Source organism: Pristis pectinata, chromosome 3 (genome assembly GCF_009764475.1).
Source record: "Pristis pectinata isolate sPriPec2 chromosome 3, sPriPec2.1.pri, whole genome shotgun sequence".
Classification (NCBI taxonomy): domain Eukaryota; kingdom Metazoa; phylum Chordata; class Chondrichthyes; order Rhinopristiformes; family Pristidae; genus Pristis; species Pristis pectinata.
The window spans coordinates 86,023,786-86,046,854 of NC_067407.1; the positions used below are offsets into that span (position 1 = coordinate 86,023,786).

The 23,069-nt window shown below is 45.2% G+C and overlaps 1 protein-coding gene across 3 annotated transcripts in view; it reads right to left on the reverse strand.

Moving 5' to 3' along the window:
- Positions 1-360: 360 nt before the first annotated feature.
- The window catches only part of hao1 (hydroxyacid oxidase (glycolate oxidase) 1), a 54,406-nt gene continuing 31,697 nt past the window's right edge, over positions 361-23,069 (reverse strand). Inside the window, exons 5-9 of one of the 3 annotated variants that reach the window (XM_052012093.1) lie at positions 17,983-18,074; positions 14,899-15,057; positions 12,706-12,756; positions 12,529-12,598; positions 361-2,990 (exon numbers count right to left, since the gene is read on the reverse strand). In XM_052012093.1, coding sequence (XP_051868053.1) covers positions 2,920-2,990; positions 12,529-12,598; positions 12,706-12,756; positions 14,899-15,057; positions 17,983-18,074 — 443 coding nt within the window. In that variant the 3' untranslated portion in view covers positions 361-2,919. The remainder of the gene's footprint in view (positions 2,991-12,528; positions 12,599-12,705; positions 12,757-14,898; positions 15,058-17,982; positions 18,075-23,069) is intronic. The other 2 variants (XM_052012094.1, XM_052012095.1) reach the window with 2 other exon arrangements.

Below are 23,069 nucleotides of genomic sequence, written 5' to 3' on the forward strand. Positions count from 1 at the left end.
TCAGAGACCTGAGGACAAAAACCTAGCCTTACACTTCAATGCACTATTGAGACGGTGCTGCAATGTCAGAGGACCCCTTTGTTGGGTAAGGTACTAAACTGTTCTCAGACCCTATTCAAGATGAACAGGGCATGTTGCAGCCAATACCTATCCCTCATTCAATATTACTAAAATGGATCATCTGTTCATTACCAAATTGTGGTTTGTGCAAGTTTATTATGTATAAACTGGCTGCCAAATTTCCTAAATTACAACAGCAACTTCAGAAGTGCTTAATTAGCTGCAAAATGCCTTCAAACATCCTGAAGTCATGAAGGGCACTACATAATATCGTTCCTTCTTCTCAAGTCCTTTATTTTTCTAACCAAACAGTGAATCACAGCACTCATTTCTTGTCCCTCACAGCTTTACATTCATTCTTTATTAGACACCAGCTGGCCTAACATTATTAAAAACGTAATTCAAAAATCTGGCAGGTACCAAATAATCACTTGAAAATAATTGTTTTTAAGCAAACCCTATTAATTCAACAAATATGAAGAATTCCTTGAAAGCTACAGAACATTGTAGAGGTTCAATTTGAATGTGGACTGCTTTTCTTTCTTTCCAAAGACAAATTCCGTTGCCTGAAGAGTGCAGTTTTATTCATTCACTTTTTTTTTTACTTTACTGTTGCCACAATTAAAAGTAATTAAAGTTCCTGTTTATGGCCCTCTTCCCCAGTCCCCTGCATTCCTGCTTCGGCTAGCAGGTGTTCTGAGCAATGGGGTGCTTATCCAGCTCAATATTGCTGATAGGAAGTAGATTTACCGAGGCCATAAGAGAGGTCATCTTGAGATAGAACAGGGGCATCAGGAAATGTGCAATCCGTTAATTGTGGGATCACCAGAACAGAGTAATACAATTAACAGAAGCTGAGTTAATGTCAATTAACATGAACCTTACTGACCCACCAAAAGTGAAATCATGTTATTATTTAGCCTACAAGGACAAAAAAAAGGAGCAGGATTAAACCACCTGACCTCTCAAGCCTTCTCCACCTTTCAGTCTCATTATGACTGATCTGCCCCAGGTCTCAACTCTTCTGTGCCAGTTCCCCATAGCCCTCAATTCCATCATCTTTCAACAATTTATCTCCCTCCTCTTTGAATAGCTCTTGTAATCTAGTCTCCACAACCCTCTGGATAGACAATTCCAGGAGTCACCACCCTCTGCAAGAAGAAATTCCACACACCTCAGTTGTAAATGACCTCCCCCGGTCCCTCGTTCAAACCCAATGTTGAGTAAGTACTAACTCTGAGAAATGACCTTATTTTATGGAAGGTTTGCTGTAAAATGAATGTGGATATCAACTGAGAACAGAGAATAGTCCTTATCTCCCATTCACTCAGTGTGTTCATACATGAAGATAAAATACCTGGATAAGATCCACGAAGGCTACTAGTGCTTGAAGAATCAGACCCCAAGAAGTAAAATGATGAATGGACTATTCTATTATCAATATTCTTAGAAAAAATCTTAAGAAATGCAGAAATAAAATACATACACTAAATGCTGAAAGCATTCTGCTGGTCAGGCAGCAATTACAGACATCGAACAGGACGAGGTGTCCTCCCTGCCTGTTTTCACATTCTAGGTTCCCCAACCATTCAAATCTTCACAGCTTTGCTGAATCTTTCATCTTCTCGTCCTCCTCCGCCACTTTCCCTAAAACCATTCATACCAACTCTGGCTCTCAGTTATCTGTCTTTTATATTATCTCTCTCTCTCTCTCTCTCTCTCTCTCTCTCTCTCTCTCTCTCATCTCTCACACACACACACACACACACACACACACACACACACACACACACACACACACACACACACACACACACACACACACACACACACACACAGTGGAAGATCAGCCATAATCTTGTTGAATTGCAGAGCAGGCTCCAGGGATAGAATTCCCTGCTCTGCTTCTGTTTCTTCTGTTCTAATGTAAAATGGCAACAGCACTAACCCAGCATTTATCCATTCAGGAGCTACAGAAGACAATTCCTCCCATGTAAAGAGAAATATCCAAATTTCTCTACTTTCCCTCTTTGGCAATTTGAGATGATACTTAATCACTTGTGACACTTATTTTTGATTCACTCCAACTCATTCCAAGCTGGTATTCTGAGACATCCTGAGACCCAACCATCACCACCTTCCTGAGACCTAACCGTCACCATTTTCCTGATACCTGACAGTGACCAGCTTCATCATTTCCAACAAGTAACACACAGTACTGACTTGAACAAATATTGCTGTTTCTGCCTCATCACCAGGCAAAAATATTGGCATTGCAACCTAGAGAACCAGAGATAAATAATATACATCAAATGCTGAAAGATTATGGAGTGTAGCAGTTCAGGAAGATGGCTGAACAGTAACACCTCAAGGACAGTTAGCAATGTGAAATAATCGTTGACCTAATCAGCAAAGCCCAAATCCTGCAAATGAATAAATTAAACTAATTCACAAACATAGTAATTTTCATCGTGATCAGGATGGTTTTAATATCTGGTGTTTGACCTGCAATGGTCACTCTGTTTCACAGATGCTGCCTGACCTGATGACTGTTTCCAGCAATTTTGTTTTTTATTTAATATCATATCCGGCCATCTGGCACCTGATTTTATCCTACATTATAGGCTAGAGAAAAGTGAGGAAAATATTTCATATTGCAAATTTCCTAGTTGTAAGTAGTGCAGTAAATCAAGATATCACAAGGACTAAGAAGCATTGCTTTCATGATTACAGTGGTTTCACCTAAAGATAATTTTCCATCCAGACTCCATTCTTCCCTTGGAGAATTCCCAATGATGGTTCCAACAGTCTGCAGCAATTTTTTGCTGACTCCTTCTTGTCATTCCAGCAATGGCTGCTTCAGATCCGTGATGTTGCCCAGGGACTCCTCTTCACAAGAGAATGGTCAACTTCACTCACATTGCGACATCCTGCAACAATATTTGACATTTAGTTTCGATGCTGAAAAATAAGGACGGTGCAATAAATCCCACGGAGGATTGTGGGGGATGGGGATGGGGAGGGTGAGAAGTTGTTCTCAGCACTAAGTGATGGGCAGAGCTGAGAAGGCAGAAACCTCGACTTTTCATATGGGGCCTGGATAAGCAGGTCTTCTTAACTTTCCCTCTGCACTATCGTCCCTCTCAGTCCTGATGCAGGGTGTCAACCCAAAACACAGCAATTCTTTTACCTCCATGGATGCCGCATGACCCACTGAGATCCTCCAACCTTTTGCTTTGTAATTTTCCCATTTTCTTACCAACAGAACATACTTAGCAAGAAGCCCATTCACCAGTGTATTGTCCTACTTACCCCTTTCATTGTAGTCACTAAAAATAAACCTGGCTTCTAACTATTTGTGGGAACTTGCGATGAGGAATGTAATGGCCACGTTTCCTTCATTGCAAGAATGGTTACACTTCAGAAGCACAGATAGCTGTAAAGTGCTCTGAGATCTCCAGCTGTCATGAAAGATGCTGTACAAATCCAGGTCTTTCCATTTTTTTAAATTTTTTTCCCATTTTAACAATAAGGTCAGAGCAGAGTACTCCATGTTCTGGAAATGTTCCATCAGACTTTGCCCAGATTAGGGAGAGGGGGTGGATCAGCTGGAGGAAATTTGGCTTGAACTCTTTTATATCTACCTTGGAGAACTCCAGTTCCTGTGCTTTGTGGACATTGTCCAGGGAAGGGGTGAATGTTACTTCTGGTACAATCGTATCGTGGGTATAGCTTGAAGGAAATTCAGCACGTCCCTGTTGACCCTCACCAATTTTTATAGATGCACCACAGAAAGCATCCTATCTGGATGCATCACAGCTTGGTATGGCAACTGCTCTTGCCCAAGACCAAAAGTAACTGCAGAGAGTTGTGAACACAGCTCAGCACATCATGAAAACCAGCCTCCCCTCCATTGACTCTGTCTACACTTCCAGCAGCCTCAGGAAAGCAGCCAACATAACCAAAGACTCCTCCCACCCCAGTCATTCTCTCTTCTCCCCCCTGCCATCAGGCAGAAGGTACGAAAGCTTCAAAGCACACACCTTCAAGCTCAAGGATAGCTTCTATCCTGTTGTTATAAGAATCTTGAACGGACCTCATGTACAATAAAGGTGATCTCTCAATCTATGTCACTGTGGCCCTTTGCACCTTATTTGTCTACCTGCACTGCACTTTCTCTGTAACTGTAACACTATATTCTGCATTCTGTTATTGTTTTTCCCTTCGTACTACCTCAATTTATCTATGTTTTGAAATGATCTGTAAGGATGGCATGCAAAACAAAATTTTTCACTGTATCTTGGTACATGTGACAATAGTAAACCAATAACTACTTTCTTAATGGTATGCCATACCACCCTGTTGGCCTATTTTCCTATCTGGTCCAGAGAAAACAGAAGGTGCAAACTAATTCACAACTTGTTAACGTCTCATGACGTGGAAATGGAGAGGATGATCCAACCATAGCCTTCATCTTCAGTTGCAAAATTGCTTTCCCTGAGAGTGATGGAATTCTATGTTCCCAGCTCCCAGGCCTGCCGAATTCCATCTGGACTCTGATCAGGATTTCTAAGGCCAATATCTAATGAGGCATGTTTCACATGCAAAGGAATAGATTTCCCTCTGTTGTTGGGAGCCGGGAGAGGGTTAATTCTATGTTTTAATATTTGAATAACAGCATAAGGAAGGTCAGCAACAGTTTGGGAGGAAGTATCCAATGTAACACAGAAACACAAATAACCAAAAGAGCAATTATGAAGCAGAGAACTAACTTGGACACATAAATATAAGCGAACATTAGTCACTTAAAGAAAATCAAGTGAACACATGCAGACATAATTATTGAAACAGATGTCGCTATTTAGAATGGAATAACGGAATGAACGTGTTGGGAGTTATGACAAGCTGAAACAGACAGTGATACTCACGTAAATGGTATGGGCTGTGGCTGCATCTTCACAGTGGGTACCACACCCAAGTGAACAACATCAGTTTGCACAACCAACAACGTGTTAAGACCACACTCAGGAGCAATAACAAGGCATAGCCTTCAATGCAGCCTCAGAAGTGACAATCTCACTCTCAAATAACATCAGAGAGATCCCATGCACGCTAGTGTCTACAATCACTGAGCACGCTATTTTGTTAACAACGGCTTTCACACCCTCCCTCTTCGTCATTTTTCTTTCAGGAGATCCAACACTGTGTCCAAAATCAAAAGCAAAATAAAAAGCAGTACAATCATTTATATAGGCAGCTTGAAGTCAAATGATTTTTTTGCCTTTTGACCCCTAGGCACGGGCAGGGACGGTAGTGTAGTGGTTAGCATAAAACTATTACGGCGCCAGTGACCCGGGTTCAATGCCGGCCACTGTCTGTAAGGAGTTTGTACGTTCTCCCCACAAAAGACTCTACGCAAAAGATGCATTTCACTGTGTGTTTCGATGTACATGTGACTAATAAAGATATCTTACCTTATCTTATCTTAGGTCTCACTCCTATATTCATTCACTAAGAGATCGTTGGATCTACAGATTTTTTTATATACTTTATTGTTTTTAATGATTATCCGTGCCATGATTGTTCTTTCAATCTCTTTGTATTACATGTACAAACATTGATATTATATATTAATCTGTATTAATTTGAAAACTAATAAAAAGATTGATAAAGAAAGAAAGATCTCACTCCAAGTTTCAGAGGTGTCTAGGATGGGGGTGGTGAGGGCAAAGAAGTGGGTTTCATCATTAGGTTGGACAAACAAGGTGAGTTTTCTCTGAAGCAGCAGAGACTGAGGGGAGACCTGATAGAGGTTTATAAAATTATGAGAGTCATAGGTAGGGTAAACAGCCAGTATCTTTTCCCCAGGGTCAAAATATCTAATACTAGAGGGCATGCATTTAAGGTGAGGGGGGAGATTTCAAAGGAGATGTGCAGGGCAGGTTTTTTTTACACAGAGAGTGGTGGATGCCTGGAATGCGCTGCCAGGAGTGGTGGTGGAGGTGGGTATGACAGAGGTGTTTAAGAGGCTCTTAGATAGGCACATGAAAATGCAGAGAATGGAGCGATATGGACCATGTGCAGGTCGAAGGGATTCAGTGTCATTATCTTAATTAGTTCAGCACAACATTGTGGACCAAGGGGCCTGTTCCTGTGCTGTATTGTTCTATGTTCTATTAAGTTGAAGCTCCAGTCCCTGCAGCAGTACTTGGGTGGGACTTGCCCTGACCCACCAGCACACAGTGAATTTGCCAAATGTGACTCTGCTGGAGGCAGGCACTGTTACCAAGATGGAATCAGGTAGTCTCTGCCATGGTGGTCGGGGTGGATAGGGAGTTGTCAGCTCTACTTAAGATCAAATAGGTCCCTCTGATTCAACAGGAGACTGCGAATAGGGAGTGTGATAGAACTGGTGCCCTTTCCAAATGGAGTCTGGGGCAGAGGTTACAGTTAATGGCTTTGGTTCTCCTGGAGAAACTGCAGCTGATTTAGCACTGGATGTTGGTCTAATAGAGGGAGGAGAGGGTTGGGGGAGGGGCAGGGAAGGCAGCATTCACTACTTCACTGATGTTGGATGCCATATGTGTACATATGAAACCTTCAGAGAGTTTTCTCTTTCTTACTGAAATGCACGCCAGAGGAAGAAAGGGTCAGGCCTCACAAGTCACCAGCAGATGATACAGGAGTGATTGTTCACCACAACATCCAGAGAACTCAAGAACATGAAAAATCATAAGAAAATAGGAGGAGGAATAGGCCACTCGGCCCCTTAAACCTGTCCCACCATCCATTATGATCATGGCTGACCTACCATAGGCCTCATCTCCTCTTCTGTGCCAATTCTCCACAGCTCTCAATTCCCTAATCTTTCAATAATGTATCTACCTCCTCTTTAAATACCCCTAGTGATCTAACCTGCACAACCCTTCGAGGTAGAGAATTCCAGAGGTTCACCACCCTCTGCCAGAAGTTCCAATGCGCCTCAGTTTTAAATGACTGAACCTCGCCCAGCGCCACCCAGTCTTGTAACCACACCTACTCGTTCGAGATTCCACCACTGATCAAAACAACCTGGATAGAAATGCATTGAAGAAAGCAAGCCTGCCTAGATGTTGATTTGTAATAGGCTCCTGGACCACGCAGTCACCTCAGGTTCACATGGCATAAAGTGTTTCCCTGCCACCTGTCCTCCTCTCATGATCTTGGGAATTCTCACACCCAAACAAACCTGGGAATGCTTACTACGCTTGGCAATGCTGCAGAAACAAGTACAAGCTGCAAATCACCACTCAAATTGTCATCATACTCTAATCTTACAAGAAACTTCACACATCAAATGCCTGTAGTGCAACTGAGCTGCATTGCACCAGTGCATTGGCACTAAAGGTGGGCTTTAAGATACCATTATAACTACCTCTTGATTTGCTTTAATTTGTACCACTGAAAACTATTTCTCTTTTGGAAGCTCAGTTTAGCTCATAATAGAATGGTGCAGAGTCAATGCGGAGAGAGTTTAGAAATTTTAAGGCAAAATGAATGGATAGAAGGTATTGGATTAATTGGATAGTCATTCAAAGAGCTGGAATAGACACAATGGGCTAAATAAACCCCTTTACTGCTAAAACCTTCAGTGAATCTAAGACTCTCTGTGGATGTATCATTCTGGACATGAGTGGCTATAAAAGATAAGATAAGATCTTTATTAGTCACATGTACATCAAAACACACAGTGAAATTCACCTTTGCGTGGAGTGTTCTGGGGCAGCCCACAGGTGTCACCACGCTTCCAGCGCCAACATAACATGCCCACGACTTCCTAACTCATACGTCTTTGGAATGTGGGAGGAAACCGGAGCACCCGGAGGAAACCCACGCAGACACAGGGAGAACGTACAAACTCCTTACATACAGTGACCGGAATTGAACCCAGGTTGCTGGTGCTGTAATAGTGTCACACTAACTGCTACACTACTGTGCCTGCCAGAGAAAGAGAAGAAGACTGAAGCTATCACCGTTCTAATTTTAAATCTGAGGCATTTTCTCCTTGGTGTGTCCACCCAGTACCTCATACACAGGTAAGCACTTGTTTATTGCTTGTTACAGAGCTCTGACATGTGGTGCTGGATTGCACTGGATCCACCGTACACTCCACTGGCAGTCACCCTCCACTCCCACTCAGTACTTGGACTTATCCTTTGCAGCACGGCAGCTTCCATCACACCGCCAGCATCACGGCATCGGTTGTCCCATAAAGTGGAGGGGACTGTGCACAGTGTCAAGGCCACCAGCAGTAGAAATCAAGGCCCCACTCACAGACCACTGTGTTGCTGTCAGCGGCCTTTCCCACTGTTTCCAAATGCCTGACCATCGGAGACATTTAGAAACAGCTGAAAAATATTCAGAGGATTAAAACCTTGAAAATTATTTACAAGGAAGTAAATGTCAGTTAATTAAACACTAATATTAATTAAAATACAGTAATTAAAATCATTTTCCTTCACTGTAAAGGTTGACGACCTGATTCACTTGAATAGGGCTGTGGCAGATGTCTCAGCTATGATCGAAGTAAAGCTGAGGGAGCAGATATGAAGCGTGTCCAATTCCTCAGCTCAATAACTTAAGGAAGGTCCGTGGACTCAGTGCTAAGTCCAAGGGCAGAGCGAGAGGTCCACATTTAACTTCCAATGCATTCCAGGCTTCAGTGTGCAAACATGGAAGTCCAGAGCACAGTGATGTCTGCACTGCAGTTAGTCAACATCTCTGTACTGAACACCTCTGTACTGTACTGTTTATAGGATGCAGAGCTGGGCTGAGAAGTGGCAGATGGAGTTCAACCCAGAAAAGTGTGAAGTGATACACTTTGGAAGATTGAATTTGAAGGCAGAATACAAGGTTAATGCAGGGCTCTTAGCAGTGTGGAGGAACAGAGGGATCTTGGGGTCCATGCCCATAGATCCCTTAAGGTTGCCACGCAGGTTGATAGGGTTGTTAAGAAGGCATATGGTGTGTTGGCCTTCATTAGTGAGGGGATAGAGTTTAAGAGCCGCGAGGTGATGTTGCAGTTCTTTAGAACTCTGGTTAGACCACACTTGGAGTATTGTGTTCAGTTCTGGTCGCCTCATTATAGGAAGGATGTGGAAGCTTTAGAGAGGGTGCAGAGTAGATTTACCAGGATGCTGCCTGGATTTTGAGAGCATGTCTTATGAGGATAGGTTGAGTGAGCTCGGGCTTTTCTCTTTGGAGAGAAGGAGGATGAGACATGACTTGATAGAGGTGTGTAAGATGATAAGAGGCATAGATCGAGTTGACAGTCAGAGACTTTTTCCCAGGGCAAAAATGGCAAACACGAGGTGCCATAATTTTAAGGTGATTGGAGCAAGGTATAAGGGGGATGTCAAAGGTAAGTTTTTTACACAGAGAGTGGTAGGCACGTTCAATGCACTGCCGGCAGAGGTGGTGGGGGCAGATACACTGGGGACATTTAAGAGACTCTTAGATAGCCACATGAATGATAGGAAAATGGAGGGCTATGTGATAGATAATAGAGCAGGATAAAATGCCAGCACAGCATCGTTGTCCGAAGGGCCTGTACTGTGCTGTAATGTTCTACCTTCTATGAACAACCAATTATCCATCAGTATAATCTGGCCCAAAGTGTACTGCAACACAAGAACGGTTTCAGGTGTCCTCAACAGCTAACGTGTTGCATTCCTTCTGGTTTTAAAGACACCGGGTTAGGACAGCCTCCCAACACTGGCTGTGGATCGAGGTAGCCAATACTTCATCGCAGCCTTCCTGGTCGGAGGCTCTAGATCATGATCCCTGAGGAGGATAGGTAGTGGAGAGACCAATCCGTGGACTGAAAGAGGTTTTAGGTGATGCATCCCAAATCTCAATTCCATTGCCACTAAAGTTGAGGAGGACTACTGGTTGTGACCCGAACAATTCACAAGTTAGAAACGCAACCAAGTTCCCACATGGCAGAAGATGCCTGCAGCCCCACAGCTGCTGGCAAAGCTGTCCCGCTGGTCTCCCTAACACTCGATCGTATGTACAGGCTGTACATAAGTCAGACGTTGGTAAACTGGGGAGGACTCATACTGAGATAAGGGAGCAGCAGGGTGTACAGCATTTATCCTCCCACCAGCTTAAGGATGGAGCTCCAGTGGTCTTGCTGGAGAAGAGCCACCGAGGCTAAAACAATTAAATTATGAGGACAGAAGCTTTGTATTGCTTCAAGAATGAATCATTGAACTGTGGTGTTTAAATGACTAAAGGTTTGTGTGGTATTTGGGTTCTTTGTCTTTTCTTGTGGGTGAAGAAGCAAACAGACTCGCAAAGAAACTGTTTGTTCCAAGAACCTGCCCAGACCGGTAGAGTAGTCCTCTGTAGACAATTACTGCAACCCAGGGGAACTCAACAGCCACAGTCACCACTTCTGAATGGATTACAGTCTGAATAGGATTGTGGGAGACCTGATTAAGGAGGCACAACCTTAAAAGTAGAGTTTGGCCATTAAAGAACATCAGCAGGAATTTTTTTCCACACGAAGGGTATTGAAATTTTCACTCTCACCACAAAATTGCTGTTGAGCATGGCAGATGGAATACACTTCACTTATCTGGATGGATGCCACTTCAACAATTTTCAGGAAGCTCGATACCATCCAGGAGAAAGCAACTGGTTTGCTTGGTACCCCATCAACCACCCTAAACATTCATCCCTTCACTTCTGGCTCACAGTGGTTGCAGTGTGTACTATCTACAAATTACACTGTGGTTACTCATGCAGGCTACTCTAACACTACTTCTCAAATCTCTGACCTTTACCAGCAAAAAGGACAAGGGCTTCAAGTGCATGTAAATCTTTTCTTGTTTTGTTCCCTCCCTCCTTTCCTTTGCAGGTTCCCCACCAAGTCACACATCATCCTGATTTGGAACGTCTTCCGGAACTCCCTCCCCAACAGATCTGTGAGAAGATCTTCAATGGAAAAAATCTAGCAGTTCAAGAAGGCAGCTCACTGCCACCTTTTCATGGGCAATAAGAGATGGGCAATAAATGCTGGCACACAGATCGCAAAAAATGAATTTGACAAAACAAGTGTAATGGCACGACACATTTCGCTGAGCTGGCAATGCTCTGTATTATGCATGTCACCGAGCACTCTAACAAACTTCTTCAGATGTACAGTTGAAAGCATCCTGGCTGGTTGCATCATTGTCTTCTACGGCAATTCGAATGTGCAGGAACATAAGAATCTGCAGAGAGAAGTGGACTCAGCCCAATTTATCACTGGCACATCCCTCCATTTGTCACACTCCCACCATTGGAAGTATCTAGATAGGACGCTGCCTTAAGAAGGCAACATCTATCATCAAAGATCCCCACCATCCAGGCCATGCCATCCTCTCACAGCTACTGTCGGACAGGAGGTACAGAAGCCTGAATTCCCACACCACCAGGTTCAAGAACAGCTACTCCCCTTCAACCATTTGGTTCTTGAACCAACCAGCACAACACTAATCACTACCTCAGTCCAACAACACTATGACCACTTTGCACTACAAAGGATTTCTGGTTTTTTTCATTCTAAATGTGACCTTTCTTGTATAATTTATGTTTAATTTATGTTTTTTCTTGCGAATGTTGCGTCTCTGATGCTATGTTCCTGTGATACTGCTGCAAGTAAGTTTTTCATTGCACCTGTGCATACATGTATTTGTGCAAATGACAATAAACTCGACTTTGACTTTATTTTACATGTTGCCTGGACTGCTGGAGAGTCAATACTCACTTACATCACTTACTCATCGTGTGTCCATTTCCTGTTGCAGAATTCTCAAGACAGCAAGTCAGTGCCTCTTGCCAACCAACACAATGCTCCATGTCACCACAATGACCTGAGGAGAGCCAAGCCCACTTTCCTCCATGCTAGGGGATTTTCATGATTTCAAGAGGGAAACAACAGAATGCGTCATTCCTGACAGGTTGTAGCTAGCATTGAATAGGTCAATGAAATTGGGCGGAAGCTGTGGGGTACATCCAACTCCTGAGAGAGGGCATTGCGACTCTGACCCTATTGGCCCAGGTATGAATGGATGCACAGGCTACTCGGCCCATCTCAGACCACTCTACGAATGGAGTGCGGTGGAGACTATCACCCCGCCAAACACACAGAAAGATCGAAAGAGAAAGAGAGGGATTAAAATGCATCTAAAACAATGATCGCACACTGAAATTCAAGAATCTCAGAAAGGAGGACTTGAATGAAAGGGGGAGAAACTGTTGTGTGATTGAAAGAGAGAAATAAAATGAAAACTAGACAAAGAAAGAAAGAAGAGGAAATGAGAGATTGACAGGAGCGTTAGACTATTAATATTGTAGACATTTTCACCCTCCAGCAGGATACGATTCACAGCGTTATGTAAATATTCTTAACGCCAGGGTAATTATTTCAGTGCTACTAACCTGCAAGAGCCAAGGCTAGCCTGAATTCTTCTTTTAGTATCTCTAGGACTTTGTGAACTCCTTCTTCCCCCTATTATTTAAAGAAAAAGTGCAATTAAAGAACAAATTTTGACAAGGCATACTGATAAGATGTAAGCCCCAAACTGTATCCAATTGTTCAGGGACAATTCTACTCACCAGAAATCTTGGGTGGGAAGGAGGAAGAACTTGGGATGAAATAGAGTTCCACTAAGAAGAGAATCACAGAAAATTTACCTTGCATAAGGCCATTCTGCCCATTATGTCCATGCCTGTCAAAAGGGAGCCACCAACCTAATCCCATTGTCCAGCACTAGATCCAGAGTCCTGCAGGTCACAGCTCTTTATGTGTACATCCAGGTACTTTTTAAATAAGATGAGAATTTCAGGAAGTGAGTTCCACTTCCCCACAACTCACATGGTAAAAAATGTTTCCTCATTTCCACTCTAATCCTTCCACCAATTAGTTTAAATCTATGTTCCCTGTTTCTGATCTCTCAGCTGAGGGAAATTGGACCACCTTCTTTTTCTATATAGGCCCCTCATAATTTTAAACACCTCAGCTAAATTTCCCCTCAGCCTCCTTTTTTCCAAAGAGAAGGAATCCCACTTATTTCCAGCATCTGACATTTTTTGCACTTAATCTATACGATTTTTCCTCATGGCTAATCTTTTTTCCCAGTGCTGCCAACTTCCTTGTAAACCTCCTCTGCCTCCTCCCTAGTATAATCACATTCTTCCTGCAGTGTGGAAAACAGAATTGTGCACAATATTCCTAACAATCCTGGAATAAGCTCCCTGCTCTTTTATTCTGTACATCATCTAATAAAAAATAATATCCAATATGCCTTTTTTTTACCATCTTATCTACTTGTCCTGCTCCCTTTAAGGACTTCACAGTCTGTTTATTCCATTACATTTCTCAGTGTTCTCTGATTTATTGTGTGTTCCCTTGCCTTGTTGGACCTCCCAACATGTATGACCTCATGCTTCTCTGGATTAAATTCCATTTGCCACTTTTCTGCCCAACTGACTAAGCCTTCTACATTATCCTGCAGACAAAAGCTTTCCTCCTCGCTGTCGACCATGAGTCCAATTGTCCTACCATTTACAAACTTAGTTATCATGCTGTCTATATTTAGGTGCAGGTCAGTGTTGTATAATACAAAAAGAGAGAAACAAGTACTGAACCTAGCGAACCCCACTAGTGATAGCTTTCCAGTTGCAAAAATATCTGTCAATTATTCCCCTCCACTTCTTGCCACTGCACCAGTTTTTAACCCAACTTTCCATTCTCCCTTGCCTCCTTGGCCTTTACTTTGTTGACCAGTCTGCTATGCAAGATCTTGTAAAAAGCCATGCTGAAATGTATGTGGATTACACCAACCACACCTCCCTCATCGACCTTCCTTGTTACCTACTCAAAAATTCAATCAAAGTCGTTAGACACGACTTTCCCTTGACAAATCCAGAGTGACTCTCCTTGAATAATCCATGTCTTCCCCAATGAAATAATTCAACTAATTTGCCCACCACTAATTAAAGTAACTGGCCTCTAATTACTGGATTTATGAGTTCACCCCTTTTTAATTATCTCTTTTGCATCGGCACAGTACAGTCAGTATCACTCTCAATTCTGAAGGTCATATGTCCAAGTTCCAATCTGGAGATTCAAGCATTAAGGACTGGCCTGATACCCCAAGCAGCACGGAGGGAGAGCTGCACTGCTAGAGATGTCATCTTTTCCGTGAGATGTTAAATCAGTATACTCTCTGCTCTTTCCAATGGACGTAAAAGATCCTGTGACATTACCTTAAGGAAGAATAGGGGAGGAAAACTGGTCACTGATTTATCTCTCAATCAATGTCGCAATAGCTGACCTAGTCAACTTCATCAGTTTGCCAAGCTTGCTGTTCACATGTTTCTTACAACAGTGGTAACACCCTGAATGGATTTGCTTAGTTATAAAGAATTTTCAGGAGATCTGAGGTTGTAAAAGTGCTGCATGGATACAAATCCTCCCATTTTTCTCTGGTGCTAAGTTAAAATTGCTGGAAGCAGAGAGATCAACATCCATCCGTAACCTGTGTTTGCTCTAAAACTTTGTTCTCCAACCTGTTTGACACCAACCCAACTGGAGTGACTAGGCTTACAGCAGGGCAAGGAACACAGGGGCCATTAAGAAGGATACCCACCTCCCCCCCCCCCCACGCCCCCATCCACATTAAGTGAATAAGCCTCCCCTTCACATCCCTGGACTAAAGATGAGGGAGCAAGAGACATGGCATGGTGGGGTTAAAGCAATAAAGCCCCCCAATCACAATAATCCAGAATTGACTCATTCCTTTTTACCTGATAAGCCAACCCCCACAGGACTGGCCTTCCCACAAACACAGCCTTGGCACCCAAAGCAAGAGCTTTCAGCACATCAGTGCCCTTCTGCACGCCACCGTCCAAGAAGACTTCAGCCTTCCCTTCCACAGCTTCAGTGATCTCAGCAAGGGCGTCAATCTGAAGGAAGACCGGACAAGCCAGAAACAGAAACTATCTTTTATTTCTGGGACTGTAAATCTTGTGCCTATTAAAATAAGCATGTCAGCTGTGGCTCAGTTAATGACATCCTGGCCTCTAAGTCAATCTCGGGTTGAAGTCCCACTCTAGAGACTAAAATAGAAATTCAGATTGTAATGGTCCTGGAATAACATAGTACAACACTGGTGTATTTTAAATTATCTGCTTAGGACCTTTATCAAATACCTTAGTAATAAATTTCTATTAGAATGGATAATGAGCTGTTACATTTGAAATGATATGCATGCACACAGGTCCCAAGAAATAACCATCCCTAACGAGAAAAAAATCTAAACGACTACTTAAAATTCTACGGCATGTCCACCGTTGAGTCCCACACCATCAACATTCTGAGGGAGACCACTGACGAGAAACTGAACCGCACATCCACATAAACACAGTGTCTACAAGAGCAAGTCAGATGCAGAGTACGCTGCAAGTGAGTGGTTCACTTCTTGACTCCTCAAAGCTTTACCGTTATCTCTGATTGTGATGACATACCCTTTACTTGCCTGGGTGAGAGCAACTCCAAAAACCTTGAAGAACTTGACACCATCCAGGACAAAGCCGCATGCTTAATTGGCACTACATCCATTCACTTCCAGGGCAGGGGATCTGGATTAATTGGGAAGTTCTTTCAAGAAACGGCACAAACACATTTAGCTGAGTTGCCTCCTATACCATATTATTCTATGATCCTAGGAAGAACCTTCTGCTCCTGCCGCATAAGAACTACATCAATGTTGATCTCTAGGAAAGCACCTTTCTCATAGCACTAAGATGTTCAGGCTATCATTAGATTTTTGACAACTAGAAAATTACAAATTTTCCAAAACTTCAAAAGTTGAAGCACCAAACTAATTTAAACATAGAAACATCGTGCTTTAAAGCCATGTTGTGCATCCAACTCCAGCCCTTCTAATGCAGCAAACAGAACTTTTGTTTAACGTGTTCAGTCACAGCAACTAACATACCTAACTTGCCTGCAGTTCTTTGTCACTGTACACTTTCAGCCAGTTCTGTTATGGGATGAATTTATAACCCTTAGTAACATCTCAGATTTCCAACATAATTGAAGATTTCCTATGACATTCAACCGGCAGCGGCAGGGGAACTATCTGATTGGCCATTCCTTGGTTGCTCTGAGCCCTCTGAGACCACCGTACTGTGTTCCAGGCACGTTCATGGATCATGGTATTATATCATTGAACTACAGGGAACAGAAAGAGGTCATACAACCTATCATGCCTGGGCCAGATCTTGGTTGTTCTGTCCCATTAATCTCACTCACCTACTTCTCATAGCTAAGACATTTTCTCTTTCTCTTTCAAGTATTTATTTAACCCTCTCCTGAATCTTCTGTTACACCTGCTTTCACCATCCCTTCATGCAGTGCCTTCCAGATCACTACTTCCTCGATCGGAAATCTTTCCTTGTTTTGAACACCTCCACCAATCCTCCTTTTAACCTTTACTGTTCTAAGGAGAATGACCCCTACTCTTCCAGTTTTCCACGTAACTTCCTAAGCCTATAATCCATGGAAACATTCTGAAGTCAAGACCCGTGATTAAAGGGATAAGGTAATTGGTATTGGTATTTGTTTATTATTGTCACTTGTACTGAGGTACAGTGAAAAACTTGTCTTGCATACCGTTCATACAGATCAATTCATTACACAGTGCATTGAGGTAGTACAGGGTAAAAACAGAATACAGAGGAAAGTGTCACAGCTACAGGGAAGTGCAACGCAGGTAGACAATAAGGTGCAAGTTCATAACAAGGTAGATTGTGAGGTCAAGAGTCCATCTCATCTCATCAGTGTTCTTAGGGCTAGAGGGATGATGGGATATGGGGAGAAAGTGGGACAGAGTACCGAATTTGGATGATCCATCATTATTTTATTGAACAGCGGAGCAGGCTTGAGGGGCCAAATGGTCTACTCCTGCTCCTATTTTGTATGCTTCTATATGGCTGTCGATGATAAGGCCACTAGTTTTTGCTGATTTTCTTAACTGGGTTCAATCCTGACATCCAATGCTGTCTGCGAGGAGTTCGCACGTTTGGAGAGAATGTGGGAGTAGTGATGGAAAGTGTGGGAATATTAGGGATATTGGGTTTGAGTGCCAGTGGAATGTAAATGCGCACAGTCTTTTTTCCCAGGGTTGGGGAATTAAGAACTAGAGGACATGGGTTTATGGTGAGAGGGGAGAGATTTAGTTGGAAGCTGAGGAGAAACTTTTTCACTCAGAGGGTGGGCCATATTTGGAATGAGTTGCCAGAGGAAGTGCTTGAGGCAGGTGCATTCACAACATTTAAAAGGCACTTGGACATTGGACAGGTACATAGATAGGAAAGGTTTAGAGGAATATAGGTTAAAAGTGGGCAAATGGGACTAGCTTAGATGGGATTCTTGGTCAGCATGGACCAGATAGACCAAAGGGCCTGCTTCCATGCTGTATGACTCCAAAGCAGAAATTAATTCTGTGCCTGTTCTGATTATTTATTGGTAATGATGACTGAAGAATGAATAAATTGTCATAAAATCTTCTCTGGTTCAATACTGTCCTTCAGGAAAGGAAATCCACTATCCTTACCCAGTCTGGCTTATATGTGACTGTATTATGGGATAATGTTCACCAGCAGGGCTACAGCAGCTCAAAAGGTATATTGAGGTACTGAGATGTATTATAGGTCTCAACCCTCGGCACTTGATAATCATTGCTCACCCAAAGCATTAGTATGCCCATTATATTCATGCCAAGAACCCCAGTACATCTTAACATTATGCCATGATGAAACGCAAAGACCATTCTTTGCAGTTAATGTCATGCATAGTAGATTGGTAGTAAGTGGAAGTTAACTTACAGTTGCTGGTACACAATCCAATTGCCTTGCTCCATGATTTGACACAAGTATTCCAACAATTCCATGCTTAACCGCTTCTCTGGCATCATCGGCTAAAATTACAAAGCCCTGGCAGTTAGTAACAGGAGCTAAAATAGTTTCTAGTCAAAATAAAATAACAGCATCTGTACAAACATTCAGGAATGACTGAATAAACTGTGAAAGTGCAAGTTTCCCTAAATGTGTCAGGTCCAGCAAGTCGGACTTGTGTCTTTACACTTTCATGGTCCTTTGCTTTTGTTATGCTTCTTCTCCATATTGTGGGTAAGGTCCCGCCTGTGGTATAGTTTTGCATCCAGCATGTCAGTCAGGTTACTTGGTATTCCTCTGTGCCATTTATCTCAATTTAGAAACCCTTCCACCAGATGTTTTTTTATAGATTTAAGTTATTAATATGATTACGGTAATAATCTGTTTAGTTTAACTGCTTCACCAGGTTATGCCAACATGATTGATTGCTGAATTTGTTAAAGAATAATAAAGTGCCATAGTAAAATGAATTACATCTCCCTCCTCTTGTATCATCCATATCATACTTTTATTTCCAAAAGAGTTTGCTCACCGTCCAAGCAAGCGAACCGGCTCAGCGGTCGGGTCGCGCGTCGTCGGAGCAGCGAGGCCCAAGATGGCGTTGGCCTTCATCTTCCCCGAGCGACAGGGAGAACCTGCGCACGGGAAAGGTTTGATGATGTAGCGTATACATCATTGTCGTTTGAAGTGGGCGGGAACAGTCTCTCTTAAAAGGCCCGCGCAAGGCGGGAAAATAAACCAGTTCTTGTTCTGAAACCCTTCGATTAGTGTCTTGTTTTCACATTGCGGTAGCAGCCGCTACATTGGTGACCCCGACGGTCCAAACGGATTTTGGACCCGCACAATGGACAACAACGCAGCAGCCAACGCAGTGGCACTCAAGCTGCCCACCTTTTGGACGCTTCGTCCCAGCGTCTGGTTCAAGCAGGCCGAAGCACAATTCCACCTTCGGCAGATCACCTCCGACTCCACAAAGTACTACCATGTGGTCAGCTCTCTGGACCAGGAGACAGCCGCCCAGTTCGGAGACTTCATCCAGTCTCTTCCGGAGGAAGATAAGTACCCAGCTTTCAAAGACCTTCTGATTTGGACCTTCGGCCTCTCCCGTCGCGAGCGCACCACCCGCCTGCTTCACCTCAACGGCCTGGGGGACAGATCCCCATCCACCCTAATGAATGAGATGCTGGCATTGGCTGAGGGACACAAGCCCTGCCTAATGTTCGAACAGGCCTTCCTCAAACAACTACCCGATGACATTCACCTGCTGTTGGCCGACGCCGATTTCAGCAATCCATGTGAGGTAGCTGCCCGGGCAGATGTCCTGTGGAAGGCCAAACGCGAGAGCAATTCGTCCGTCGGCCAAATCGCCAGGCTGCGAGCCCAACGCCTGCCTAAACCAGTCCCAGCAACCGAGCGACCACACCCCAGAAACACAGATGGCAACACTGGTGACCAGCTGTGTTTCTACCATCAGAGGTGGGGCGCGGAGGCCCGTCGATGCCGCCCACCCTGCAAGTCAGGGAAACACCAGGGCCAGCCGCCACTGATGGCTACGACGGCTGGCCACCGACAAAGTCTCCTATTTGTTCGGGACAAGCAGTCCGGGCGGCGTTTCCTCGTCGATACTGGAGCAGAGGTCAGTATTTTGCCCTCGACCGGCCGTGACACTCGTAACAGGAAACAAGGCCCGGTACTCAATGACGCAAACTGCACAACGATACGGACTTCCGGTACCCGTACATTTCAATTACAATTCAACGGCACCGTTTTACCTGGACCTTTACCCTTGCCACCGTCGCCCGACCACTCCTAGGAGCCGACTTCTTTCGGGCCCACAACCTGTTAGTCGACCTGTGAGGGAAGCAGCTAGTCCACTCCAGAACTTTCCAGACCTACCCTCTGGGAGAAGCCAGCCTACCAGCCCAGCGCCTGGACTCCACTTCCCTGTCTGGCAATGAGTTCACCAGGCTCCTAGCCGAATTCCCATCAGTTTTGGCACCTCAGTTTACAAATTCTATGCCCAAACACGGGGTCCAACACCACATCATTACCACAGGGCCACCCCTTCATGCCCGAGCACGACAACTACCTCCAGACAAGCTCCGCCTGGTAAAGGAAGAGTTCCGTCGCATGGAGGAGCTGGGGATCGGTCGCCGGTCAGACAGCCCCTGGGCCTCCCCCTTGCACATGGTTCCCAAAGCCACCGGCGGGTGGAGGCCCTGCAGCGACTACCTCAGGCTTAATGACGCCACCACACCGGACCGCTACCCCATCCCTCACATCCAGGACTTCGCAGCGAACCTACATGGGGCCCGCATCTTCTCCAAGGTGGACCTTGTTCGGGGATACCACCAAATCCCGGTCCACCCGGATGACGTCCCCAAAACTGCGATTATCACTCCATTCGGCCTCTTCGAGTTCCTTCAAATGCCGCTCGGCCTTAAGAATGCCGCGCAGACTTTCCAGCGGCTGATGGATGCGGTAGGCCGAGACCTGGACTTCGTGTTCATTTACTTAGATGGCATACTAATCACCAGCCGTGACTGCCAAGAACACCTTTCCCACCTCCGCCAACTGTATTCCCGTCTCCGTGATTTCAGCATCACAATCAACCCGGCCAAGTGCCAATTCGGACTTGACTCTATCGATTTCCTCGGCCACAAAATCACCAGCGATAGAGCAACACCCCTACCTGCCAAGGTAGACGCTATCCGCCATTTTGCCTGCCCCAACACGGTCAAAGGCCTACAGGAATTCCTGGGGATGGTCAACTTTTACCATCAGTTCATCCCTGCAGCAGCCCTTATCCTGCGCCCTTTGTTCTCGCTGATGGGTGGTAAGGGCAAGGACATCGCCTGGAACGACGAGGCTGCGGCTGCCTTCATTAAGGCCAAGGACGCCCTGGCAGATGCCACGATGCTTGTACACCCTAGGACAGACGTCCCAACCGCCCTCACGGTGGACACATCCAACACCACGGTTGGTGGAATACTGGAACAACTAATCAAAGGCCGTTGGCAACCCTTGGCATTTTTCAGTAGGCACGTTAGACCACCCAAACTGAAATACAGCGCTTTTGGTTGGGAACTTCTAGCACCGTACCTGGTGGTCCAGCATTTCCGGTACTTTCTAGAAGGCAGGCCTTTCACCGCTTTCACTGACCATAAGCCTTTGTCCTTCGCCTTCTCCAAAGTCTCTGATGCCTGGTCAGCTTGTCAGCAGAGACGTTTGTCCTACATTTCCGAATTCACAACGGATATCCAACATGTCTCCGGAGAGGACAATGTCGTTGCTGACGCACTTTCCAGACCGACCATCCACAGCCTGTCTCTGGGTATCGACTACGTGGCCCTGGCTGACTCACAGCAAGCCGACGACGAGCTGCCCAGCTACAGAACCGCAGTCTCGGGCCTGCAGCTCCAAGATTTCTTAGTCGGTCCAGGTCAGCAGACCCTCCTTTGCGACATTGCAACAGGTCAACCCCACCCTATAGTTCCTGCAGCCCGGCGGAAACGCGTTTTCGACTTGATACATGGGTTGGCGCACCCGTCCATCAGATCAACTGTCCGACTGGTCGCCAGCAAGTTCGTCTGGCATGGTCTGCGTAAACAGGTCAGTGAGTGGGCCAGGACTTGTCCACACTGCCAGACATCGAAAATTCAATGACACACCAAGGTCCCGCCACAGCAGTTCAAGCTTACCCGTAGAAGGTTCGACCACATCCACGTTGACCTCGTTGGTCCTCTGCCAGTTTCAAGAGGAGCCCGGTACCTCCTTACTGTCGTGGACCGGTTCACGAGGTAGCCAGAGGCAACCCCTCTATCTGACATCACAACTGATTCCTGCGCCCGGGCACTGCTCACAACTTGGATCTCATGTTTTGGGGTTCCGGCCCACATCACTTCAGACAGAGGCACCTAATTTACCTCCAGCCTCTGGTCTGCATTAGTGAACATGCTGGGGACGCAGCTGCACACCACCATGGCCTACCACCCTCAATCAAACGGGTTAGTGGAACGTTTCCACTGCCATCTAAAATCAGCCTTGATGGCCCGCCTGAAGGGTCCTAACTGGGTCGACGAACTGCCTTGGGTCCTGCTCAGCATACGCACTGCCCTCAAGGAAGACCTCCACGCTTCGTCAGCTGAACTCGTGTACAGGGCGCCCCTGGTCATCCCAGGGGATTTCATACCGGCCCTTCGGGACCAAGGGGAACAACCCACGGCAGTCCTGCAAAGACTGCGCGAGAGGCTCGGCACCTTGGCACCGATTCCCACTTCGCGGCATGGTCAAGCCCCATCCTGTGAGCCCAAGGAACTACAGGACTGTAAGTTTGTTTTCGTTCGCAGGGGCACACCTCGGGCACCGTTGCAATGACCATACGAGGGGCCGTTCCGAGTCATCAGGAATAATGGGTCCACCTTTATTTTGGACATTGGGGGCAAGGAATAGGTCTTCATGACGGACCGCCTCAAACCGGCCCATTTAGATCTACAACAACCAGTCGAGGTTCCAGCACTGCGACGCAGAGGCCGACCTCCTAAGCAACGGCTAACACAGCCCGTGGACCTTGGGGACCGTATCGCCGGTTCTGGGGGGGAGGTTGTGTAGCGACTCACTGTCTGAGCAAGCGAACTGGCTCGGCGGTCGGGTCGCGCGTCGTCGGAGCGGCGAGGCCCAAGATGGCGTTGGGTCTTCGTCTTCCCCAAGCGACAGGGAGAACCCACGCGCGGGAAAGGTTTAATGACATAGCGTATACGTCATTGCTGTTTGAAGTGGGTGGGAACAGTCTCTCTTAAAAGGCCCGCGCAAGGCGGGAAAATAAACCAGTTCTTGTTCTGAAACCCTTCAATTAGTGTCTTGTTTTCACATCGCGGTAGCAGCCGCTACATGCTCTTCAAATATAAATTATTCTTTCTACTCCATTTGTCATAAAACTCAGAAAAAAAGCTACAGACAAAATGTTTCTCTTCTGTTCAATGTTCCTCACCTACAAAGGATATATTGTATTTCGGGAA